Source organism: Procambarus clarkii, chromosome 48 (assembly GCF_040958095.1).
Source record: "Procambarus clarkii isolate CNS0578487 chromosome 48, FALCON_Pclarkii_2.0, whole genome shotgun sequence".
Lineage (NCBI taxonomy): Eukaryota > Metazoa > Arthropoda > Malacostraca > Decapoda > Cambaridae > Procambarus > Procambarus clarkii.
In genome coordinates this window covers 16,800,859-16,812,124 of record NC_091197.1, presented here as the reverse complement: position 1 = coordinate 16,812,124, position 11,266 = coordinate 16,800,859, and the positions used below count along the sequence as shown (strand labels likewise).

At 42.6% G+C, this 11,266-nt stretch overlaps 1 protein-coding gene across 1 annotated transcript; it reads right to left on the bottom strand.

Annotated features, from left to right (window-relative positions):
- Positions 1-1,927: 1,927 nt before the first annotated feature.
- On the bottom strand, positions 1,928-5,706 carry LOC138351106 (zonadhesin-like). Its single transcript, XM_069302735.1, has 2 exons — positions 5,698-5,706; positions 1,928-3,241 (listed from the first exon to the last, which is right to left on the bottom strand). The coding sequence occupies exons 1-2, from the start codon at positions 5,704-5,706 to the stop codon at positions 1,928-1,930; spliced, it is 1,323 nt and encodes a 440-aa protein (XP_069158836.1).
- Positions 5,707-11,266: the final 5,560 nt, after the last annotated feature.

The window sequence follows — 11,266 nt, the reverse complement described above, 5'->3', positions numbered from 1 at the left end:
AACAGTTGTTTCAGGGGGGGAGGAACAGGGGTTTCTGGTTTGGGAACAGGTGTTTTTTGGGGGGAGGGAACAGTTGTTCCTGGGGGAAACAGGTGTTTCTGAGGGAAATAGTTGTTTCAGGGGGGAACAGTTGTTTCTGGAAGAGAACAGTTGTTTCACGGGGAACAGGTGTCTCTGGGGGGGCAGGTGTTTCTGGGAGGGGGAACAGTTGTTTCTGGGGGGGACAGGTGTTTCTGGGAGGGAACAGTTGTTTCTGGGGGGGAACAGTTGTTTCTGGAGGGGGGGACAGTTGTTTCTGGGGGGAAACAGCTGTTTCGGGGGGGGTGTTACAGTTGTTTCTGGGGGGAACAGTTGTTTCTAGGGGGTAGAACAGTTGTTTCTGAGGGGGACAGTTGTTTCTGGGGGAACAGTTGTTTTTGGGGGGGACAGTTGTTTCTGGGGGGAACAGCTGTTACTGGAGGGACAGTTGTTTCTAGGGGGGTAGAACCGTTATTTCTGGGGGAACAGTTGCTTCAGGGGGGTAGAACAGTTGTTTCTGGGGGGGGGAACAGTTGTTTCTGGGGGGGAACAGTTTTTTCTGGAGGAAACAGGTGTCTGCAACAGGGAGTCACTGTTTGTAACAAGGAAAATATTTTTTTCCGGGAAAAAAACTTAGATTTTTTATATCATAATGGTACTCGTAGGCTAGTTATATATAAGAAATATTATAGCCATGACATCACAAGAAAATGAAAACTGAAGAAGGCCTATTGGTCCATACGAAGCAGCTCCTATTGGTCCATACGATGCAGCTCTTATTGGTCCATACAAGACAGCTCTTATTGGTCCATCACGAGGCAGCTCCTATTGGTCCATACGAGGCAGCTCCAATTAGTCCATACGAGGCAGCTCCAATTGGTCCATACAAGGCAGCTCTAATTGTTCCATATGAGGCAGCTCTAATTGTTCCATACGAAGCAGCTCCTATTGGTCCCCATGAAGCAGCTCCTATTGGTCTATACGAGGCTGCTCTAATTGGTCCATACAAGGCAGCTCTAATTGGTCCATACGAAGCAGCTCCTATTGGTCCATACGAAGCAGCTCCTATTGGTCTATATGAAGTACCTCCTATACTAATATTAGTATAGTATATTAGTATAGTATATTAGTATAGTATATTAGTATATTTTGGTATCAGTCTTTCTTGTAAACATATGTTGTTGAATATGACCGATAGGGTAAGATTAATGATTCTAACACGAATTTTCTCAATATTTCTTATGTTTTTCTTCATTGTCAAGGGTAATTGAAAAATTAACTCTCCGAAGCTCATTTTTATATTTTTTTTATTTATGGTCTGACGCCTAAAACGTTTCGCAAGGACTTTTCACATTTTCAAAGACAGGTTTACACATATCATTTCATGCTTATATTCGTTATGGGTGAGGTGATATGACAAAAATGTTTTTGGGTGAGGTGACACAAATCAATGGGCATGAATTGCATATGAGAACATAAGAATGAAAGTAACTACAGAAGGCCAATTGGCCCATATTTTCTCTTGCTGCCTCTATGTTGGTTCCGAAGAAGACCCCGAACCAACATATAATCAACAAGAGAAAATATAAGCTTTTAACTTTGGAGAATTAATTTTTCAATTACCCCCTTACAGTGAAGAAAAACGTAAGAAATATTGAGAAGATTCGTGTTAGAATCATTAATATAACCCTTTCAGTCATATTAATGATCGAATGAATATATATATATATATATATATATATATATATATATATATATATATATATATATATATATATATATATATATATTTACAGTATAAATAAATTTATTCATATACATATCTAACCTGCGTTACAAACAATCTTGTAAGCCTAAGTCTATTATTTTTAAGTCTAACAGTTATAAGTTTCCATCTGAATTCTATAAGTTATTTTTGGTATTTTTGGTTTGGTTTTCGGTGTATATACATTGAGAGTTTACTTTTGTCCAGGGCTAAAGTACTGTTGTCCAGGGCTAAAGTACTGTTGTCCAGGGCTAAAGTACTATTGTCCAGGGCTAAAGTACTGTTGTCCAGGGCTAAAGTACTATTGTCCAGGGCTAAAGTACTATTGTCCAGGGCTAAAGTACTGTTGTCCAGGGCTAAAGTACTGTTGTCCAGGACTAAAGTACTGTTGTCCAGGGCTAAAGTACTGTTGTCCAGGACTAAAGGACTGTTGTCCAGGGCTAAAGTACTATTGTCCAGGGCTAAAGTACTATTGTCCAGGGCTAAAGTACTGTTGTCCAGGGCTAAAGTACTGTTGTCCAGGACTAAAGTACTGTTGTCCAGGGCTAAAGTACTGTTGTCCAGGACTAAAGGACTGTTGTCCAGGGCTAAAGTACTGTTGTCCAGGACTAAAGTACTGTTGTCCAGGGCTAAAGTACTGTTGTCCAGGGCTAAAGTACTATTGTCCAGGGCTAAAGTACTGTTGTCCAGGGCTAAAGAACTATTGTCCAGGGCTAAAGTACTGTTGTCCAGGGCTAAAGTACTGTTGTCCAGGGCTAAAGTACTGTTGTCCAGGGCTAAAGTACTGTTGTCCAGGACTAAAGTACTGTTGTCCAGGGCTAAAGTACTGTTGTCCAGGGCTAAAGTACTATTGTCCAGGGCTAAAGTACTGTTGTCCAGGGCTAAAGAACTATTGTCCAGGGCTAAAGTACTGTTGTCCAGGGCTAAAGTACTGTTGTCCAGGGCTAAAGTACTGTTGTCCAGGGCTAAAGTACTGTTGTCCAGGGCTAAAGTACTGTTGTCCAGGGCTAAAGTACTTTGGTCCAGGGCTAAAGTACTATTGTCCAGGGCTAAAGTACTATTGTCCAGGACTAAAGTACTGTTGTCCAGGACTAAAGTACTGTTGTCCAGGGCTAAAGTACTTTGGTCCAGGGCTAAAGTACTATTGTCCAGGGCTAAAGTACTATTGTCCAGGGCTAAAGTACTGTTGTCCAGGGCTAAAGTACTGTGGTCTAGGGCTAAAGTACTGTTGTCCAGGGCTAAAGTACTGTTGTCCAGGGCTAAAGTACTGTGGTCTAGGGCTAAAGTACTGTTGTCCAGGGCTAAAGTACTGTTGTCCAGGGCTAAAGTACTGTTGTCCAGGGCTAAAGTACTGTTGTCCAGGGCTAAAGTACTATTGCCCCGGGATAAAGTACTTTTGTCCAGGGCTAAAGTACTATTGTCCAGGGCTAAAGTACTATTGTCCAGGGCTAAAGTAAGCTAATACAAGGGTCTTTATAAGACCAATTCCGAGTTTCATAAGATCCAAAACTGAACCGAAAGAGATCACTGACAATTAACAATTTTGGCCAGAACCTATTTTTTGAAACCAGAGAGTACAGTCGGTTCTGTAATCATACAGACGTTCGCTATATAGCCTTGAAACCAGAGAGTACAGTCGGTTCTGTAATCATACAGACGTTCGCTATATAGCCTTGACACCTGACAGCCAACTATGCTTTTCGGTCATGCCTTATCACACACCAGTTATAATTGATAGCAATATTGGTTATCATGCGTGGGAAATTTTTTTGCTATCAATGACGGTGCTGAGCGTGAGGTTGTTGGTCAGATTAGCACTTTATTGTGAGCAACTGAGACTTTACAAGTGTTCGACCCGACGTGCAGGAAGATAGAAAGAGACAGGTAGGCCTACACCAAGGCTTACAGGAGGCGAGCCTTGGTGTAGAGTTGGGAGAGTAGTTGGTTAGACCTGAGGTAGGCCTCGGGGCACACCTGTGGTAGGCCTGGGGGCACACCTGAGGTACATCTGGGAACACACCTGAGGTAGGCCTCGGGACAAACCTGAGGCAGGCCTGGGTACAAACCTGAGGTAGGCCTAGGAACACACCTGGAACAGGTCTACGGGGCAACCTGTTGTAGGTTCCGGCAATCAACGTCTATTAATCTTGACCCGTCACATGAACTTGACACATGAACTTAAACGCGAATAAATGTGAAACGAAAAGATTAAATTGGAGGCTTTACGGTGGTAATGAATTATTTAGGAGCTCATTAACCGCTGGTCCCATGCCAGGCTGGGTTAAAGCCGAGTGCGTCGCTAGTACGGGGGTAGTGTTACGTCACGTGCGGGTGCTGTGACGGCCCAACGTCACGTGGGGGGCGGGGTGACGGCCGCTGACTAACTCCTGCGTCACACGAAGGAACTGTGATTCTCGTGTGTTTCTCCAACACATTAGGTGTAGAAGGTAATTAGAAGGAAACGTTTTTAGTTCCAAACATACAACGTAGTTTTGAGGTAGTGGAATGCGTCTAAACTGTCGGGAATGTAATTACAATTGGAGTAGATGACAGATAATGCAATTACAATGTATATGATAGATAATGTCATTTCAATTGGTGTATATGATAGATAATATCACTGTGAACATTTTCTTTTTAGAATCGTATATATTGCTATATCTAGTTTTGCACCCCCCCTCCCCCCCGACCTCTCGGTGTATAGGCACTTGTGGGTTGACTTTTGTCTTGGTCTGTGCTGTCGACTGGAGTAAACATGCTGGCAGTTAAACTATTGTGGTTGGCCTAATGTTACTCCACAGAATAATAATAGTCCTGAGCCCAACACCAAACTTCTTGGGGTGAGTCAGTTATATTTGAGTGGCTTTAATACTCTAGAGTCTAGAGAGATGGACTTACGTCCAGCACTTAAATTAGCTAATTTAATGGGGTTGTCATGTCTGGATTTTTACCTAAGTTAGTGTTCTGAATAGAAATTCTGCCCATTTGTTTCCGCCTCCACAGGGAATCGAACCCGGAACCTTAGGACTACGAATCCCGAGTGCTGTCCACTCAGCTGTTAGGTCCCTTGTACTTTTTAGTAGATAGGTTGGCACAGGATAGGAAGACTTGCGACTCCTGTTAGCAGGTTGGGAGCATGCCCTCCCTATATAGTTAATGATGAGACCTACCAACTAGTTTTCTCTGGAACACGACTCACCAATCTGTTAAATATCGGGTACCCAATTACTTCTGGGTGAATAGGGGCGATCAGTTAAGGCTTGCTGCCCAGACAATCCTCCCTGGTCAGGACTCGAACCCAGACGAAATTGTTTACGAAGAGCATGGCGAGTGTGTTACCACTGCGTCTCCAGTCGTGCTGAGAGCAGGACAACCCCAGCTATGAGCTGCTTGTTGATGATAGGTGCATGAGTGATGGGAAGTGCTTCTGCTATAGACGAGTCACTAACGGTTAAATTATCCTGTAACTTTTTTTTCGGCGTTTCGCCGATCAGGATATTTTTGGTGATCGCCTTATTCTGTAAAGATATGATATATATGTTAAAGTCTTTTTGCGTGGTCATCATTTCCACCTAGATTTTTTTAAATTATCTTAACCATATATTAAGATCATTTGAGCTGATATTCTCCAAATGGAAATAAAAAGACATAGAAAGAAATAGCGTCAATATTTCTGCATGCGCACTTAGACACAGTCAACACTAACGCTCTAAAGATGCCGGCAAAATGACACTGATCACTAAATATTATCTTAACGCTAAGAAAAATAGTGAGTTACACAATAGCGTTGATATATATAAATACATGAATTTAACGAAATACAAACAGGGACACTGAGGAGTAAACCCAGTTTACATGTCTGCTCTGTAGACAGTTTAGAATTCTCGCCAGTTTCAGACACTAAACTAACCTACATTAGTCATCTGCGCTTAATGGATGCGCTTTAGCAGTGTCAAATTGAGCGAATCATTTATCCAGCGCCTCGATTATGTATAATCGGGGCAGGCGGGGGGGGGGGGGGGGGGGGGGGAGGGAGGGAGGGGATGCTATAATTATCCCTTGTATGCGATTATGGGTCATTTGTCACAGGGTCGTTAACCCATTACACCCACGCCTCCTATCCTCAGGATGCTGGTTATATAATAGATGGTCTTAGGCCAGTACATTAGTGATAGATCGCAGTGTGTGTGTGGATACGCAGGACTATATAGTCCTGCTGTATAGGCGCCTATTGTATCCTGTTGTATAGGCGCCTATTGTATCCTGATGTATAGGCGTATGAAGCTAGGCCGTAATTTGTAGGCATTGTCAAGGGCATTGGCAATCGTTACCTATCAAAATTTTCACCAATCCTTACTGGCACAAACTTTCAACAATCTTTACTGGTACAAACTTTCCCCAATCCTTACTGGCACCAACTTTCACCAATCTTTACTAGGACAAACTTTCCCCAATCCTTACTGGCACCAACTTTCACCAATCTTTACTAGGACAAACTTTCACCAATCCTTACTGGCACAAACTTTCACGAGTCTTTACTGGCACAAACTTTCACCAATTCTTACTATTACAAACTTTCACCAATCCCTACTGGCACAAACATTCACCAATCCCTACTGGCACAAACATTCACCAATCCCTACTGGCACAAACTTTCACCAATCCTTACTGGCACCAACTTTCACTAATTCTTACCGACACAAACTTTCACCAGTCCTTACTGGCACAAACTTTCACCAATCCCTACTGGCACAAACTTTCACCAATCCTTAATGGTACAAACTTTCACCAATTCTTACCGACACAAACTTTCACCAGTCCTTACTAGCACAAACTTTCACCAAGCCTTACTGGTACAAACTTTCTCCAATCTCTACTGATGCAAACTTTCACCTGTCCTTACTGGTACAACCTTTCACCATTCCCTACTGGTACAAACTTTCACCAATCCTTACTGGTACAAACTTTCACCAATCCTTATTGGCACAAACTTTCACCAAGCCATACATGGCAAGACCATATTCTTGGTAATACTGAATTTGTTAAGCTGTATTTTCTGTGTTTCTAAATTAATTTTGTGTGTTCTAAATTTCTGAAAACAATCAAACCATGGGTTATATATCACATAGGTTGATCTACCACATAGGTGAATCTACCACATAGGTGGACCTTCCACATAAATGGATCTACCACATAAGTGGATCTACCACATAAGTGGATCTACCACATAAGTGGACCTGCCACATAAGTGGATCTACCATATAAGTAGATCTACCATATAATTGGATCTGTAACATATGTGTATCTGCCGCCTAAGTGGATCTGACCACTCAGGCGGCAAATACCACATAGGTAGATCTACCACATAAGTAGCTCTCCCACATAAGTAGATCTTCCACATACGTAGATCTCCCACATACGTAGATCTTCCACATACGTAGATCTTCCACATACGTAGATCTTCCACATACGTAGATCTCCCACATACGTAGATCTCCCACATACGTAGATCTCCCACATACGTAGATCTCCCACATAAGTAGATCTCCCACATACGTAGATCTCCCACATACGTAGATCTCCCACATACGTAGATCTCCCACATACGTAGATCTCCCACATACGTAGATCTTCCACATACGTAGATCTCCCACATAAGAGTATTTACGTAGGGTTCCAACCAGACAATTCAAATTTTCTGCTCGCACCATGTTGATGTTTTTTTCTCATGGTATAATTAATTGATGTCATTTAAATTATAATCTCGTAATTACGCGTCGTCGTTGTGCGTTTTGTAAATATAAGTCACACAGCTCTAATTGTAAGCTGTAGGTTTTTTTTTCCTCCGTGTGTTTACACTTATCCACAACTGTGACAATATATGTAAATCACGTGCGAGTTAAGCTGCTTCTAATTCTAAAAAAAAAAATCTAAATTAAATATCTTTAGAAATGCTTTCTGATTATTCAAGTTTTCCATCCTAGAAATGCAACAAATGTTCCTATCACTAAAGACTGTGGCATCCACGATGACGTTTAGAAGGAGGGGAAAAAAATTATCGATGACTTTGTTGATGAACACTCAAACTAATTACCATTTTAATTGCTTTCTTAATTAACTCCGTTAAAGCAATTAGCTGAAAAGGAGGAGCTCAAATATTTACGAGTGGGCGAAACTATTACGTGATTTCTTTTTAAGCGTGTAAAACAGTTTATAAATGTACAAACATTTACATTTTTTCGCGGTTAAATTATAAATATTAATTTTCAGATATTCCTCAGTAGCTTTGGAGTTTTATATATATATAAATATATATATATATATATATATATATATATATATATATATATATATATATATATATATATATATATATATATATATATATATATATATATAAGCCCTTGCATACAAAAACGTCAACACCCAAAATTGTAAAAACACCCAGATGCTCACCACTCAGTAAACAACATTATTCAAGTACTTCCTCGCAAACGGCTAAACACCATCATAACAGACAGAGAGACAGAAGGAGACGGGGAGACTGAGGCAGACGGAGAGACTGAGGCAGACAGAAGCAGACGGAGAGACTGAAGTTCAGCAGACTGATTCTCAAGTTGTTTTGGAGAGTCGTGGAGGAAATGCGTTAATTAATTAAGGCGGGGTTTGGGCGTGGGTGGGTCTCTCGAGGGCGTGTCTGCCCAGTGGAATTATTCAGCACGAAGGAAAGTGCTTCTCTTGTGCTGATGGAAAGGTCTTGAATCATGAAGCAGACTTTTAGTAACGTTTGTGGACGAATGTGTGTGTGTGTGTGTGTGTGTGTGTGTGTGTGTGTGTGTGTGTGTGTGTGTGTGCGTGTGTGTGTGTGTGTGTGTGTGTGTGTGTGTGTGTGTGTGTGTGTGCGCGTGTGTGTGTGTGTGTGTGTGTTCACCGAGTTGTACTCACCTAGTTGTGTTTGCGGGGGTTGAGCTCTGGCTCTTTGGTCCCGCCTCTCAACTGTCAATCAACTGGTGTACAGATTCCTGATCCTACTGGGCTCTATCATATCTACATTTAGGCGAGGAGCCTATGCCACGCTTTCTAACTTTAGAATTGCTTTTAAATACATAGATGGCGATATACTAAAGAAATTGTTCATGACTTTTGTTAGGCCAAAGTTAGAATATGCAGCAGTTGTGTGGTGCCCATATCTTAAGAAGCACATCAACAAACTGGAAAAGGTGCAAAGACATGCTGCTAAGTGGCTTCCAGAACTGAATGGCAAGAGCTACGAGGAGAGGTTAGAGGCATTAAATATGCCAAAACTAGAAGACAGAAGAAAAAGAGGTGATATGATCACTACATACAAAATAGTAACAGGAATTGATAAAATCGATAGGGAAGATTTCCTGAGACCTGGAACATTAAGAACAAGAGGTCATAGATTTAAACTAGCTAGACACAGATGCCGAAGAAATATAAGAAAATTCCCTTTCGCAAACAGAGTGGTAGACGGTTGGAACAAGTTAGGTGAGAAGGTGGTGGAGGCCAAGACCGTCAGTAGTTTCAAAGCGTTATATGACAAGGAGTGCTGGGAAGACGGGACACCACGAGCGTAGCTCTCATCCTGTAACTACACTTAGGTAATTACACTTAGGTAATTATTTGAAACTGTATATGGAGTCAGCCTCCACCACAACATTACTTAATGCATTCAATTTGTTAACTACCCTGACACTAAAAAAAAAAATTCTAACGTCTCTGTGGCTCATCTGGGTACTAAGTTTCCACTTGTGTCCCCTTGTTCGTGTTCCACCCGTGCTGAAGAGTTTGTCTTTGTCCACCCTGTCAATCCCCTGAGAATTTTGTAGGTGGTTATCATGTCTCCCCTTACTCTTCTGTTTTCCAGGGATGTGAGGTTCAGCTCCTTTAGCCTTTCCTCGTAACTCATTCCTCTCAGTTCCGGGACCAGTCTGGTGGCATACCTCTGAATCTTCTCTAACTTCGTCTTGTTTTTAACTAGGTATGGACTCCAGGCTGGAGCTGCATACTCCAGGATTGGTCTTACATAAGTGGTATACAGGGTCCTGAACGATTCCTTACACAAGTTTCTAAAGGCAGTTCTTATAGTGGCCAGTCTAGCATATGCTGCTGATGATATTCTTTTGATGTGGGCCTCTGAGGACAGGTTCGGTGTGATATCGACCCCAGATCTTTCTCTCTATTTGACTCTTAAAGGATTTCACCTCCCAGATGGTACCTTGTGTTCAGCCTCCTGCTCCCTTCGCCTAATTTCATAGCCTTACACTTTCCTGAGTTGAACTTTAGCAGCCATTTTCTAGACCATTCCTCCAGTTTGTCCAGGTCGTCCTGTAGTCTCTGTCAATCTTCATCTGTTTTGATTCTTCTCATAATTTTTGCATCGTCAGCAAACATTGAGAGGAATGAGTCTATACCCTCTGGAAGGTCGTTTACATATACTAGAAACAGGATGGGTCCGAGTACAGAGCCCTGTGGGACTCCGCTGGTGACATCTCGCCACTCTGATGCCTCCCACCTCACCGTTACTCGCTGTTTCCTATTGCTTAGATACTCCCTTATCCACTGGATCACCTTACCTTTTACTCCTGCCTGCTGCTCCAACTTTTGTAACAGCCTTTTGTGAAGCACGGTGTCAAAGGCTTTCTGACAGTCCATGAAAATACAGTCTGCCCACCCTTTTCTTTCCTGCCTAATTTGTGTTGCTGGGTCATAGAATTCTATTAGGCCTGTGAGGCACGATTTACCATCTCTGAACCCATGCTGGTGGTGTGCGTGCGTGTGTGTGTTTACTAGTTGTGTTTTTACGGGGGTTGAGCTTTGCTCTTTCGGCCCGCCTCTCAACTGTCAATCAACTGTTTACTAACTACTTTTTTTTTTTTTTTTTTTCCACACCACACACACACACACACCAGGAAGCAGCCCGTGACAGCTGACTAACTCCCAGGTACCTATTTACTGCTAGGTAACAGGGGCACTTTGGGTGAAAGAAACTTTGCCCATTTGTTTCTGCCTCGTGCGGGAATCGAACCCGCGCCACAGAATTACGAGTCCTGCGCGCTATCCACCAGGCTACGAGGCCCCCCGTGTGTGTGTGTGTGTGTGTGTGTGTGTGTGTGTGTGTGTGCTCACCTAGTTGTTCTTGTGGGGATTGAGCTCTGCTCTTTCGGCCCGCCTCCCAACTGTCAATCAACTGTAACTACTAATTCCTCCCCCCCCCCACACACACACACACAGGAAGCAGCTCCGTAACAGCTGTCTATCTCCCAGGTACCTATTTACTGCTAGGTAACAGGGGCCTCAGGGTGAAAGAAACTCTGCCTACTTGTTTCTGCCTGGCCCGGGAATCGAACCCGGGCCACAGAATCACGAGTCCTGCGCACTGTTAACTCAGCTACTAGACCCCCACAGATCGTGTGTGTGTTTGTGTGTGTGTGTGTGTGTGTGTGTGTGTGTGTGTGTGTG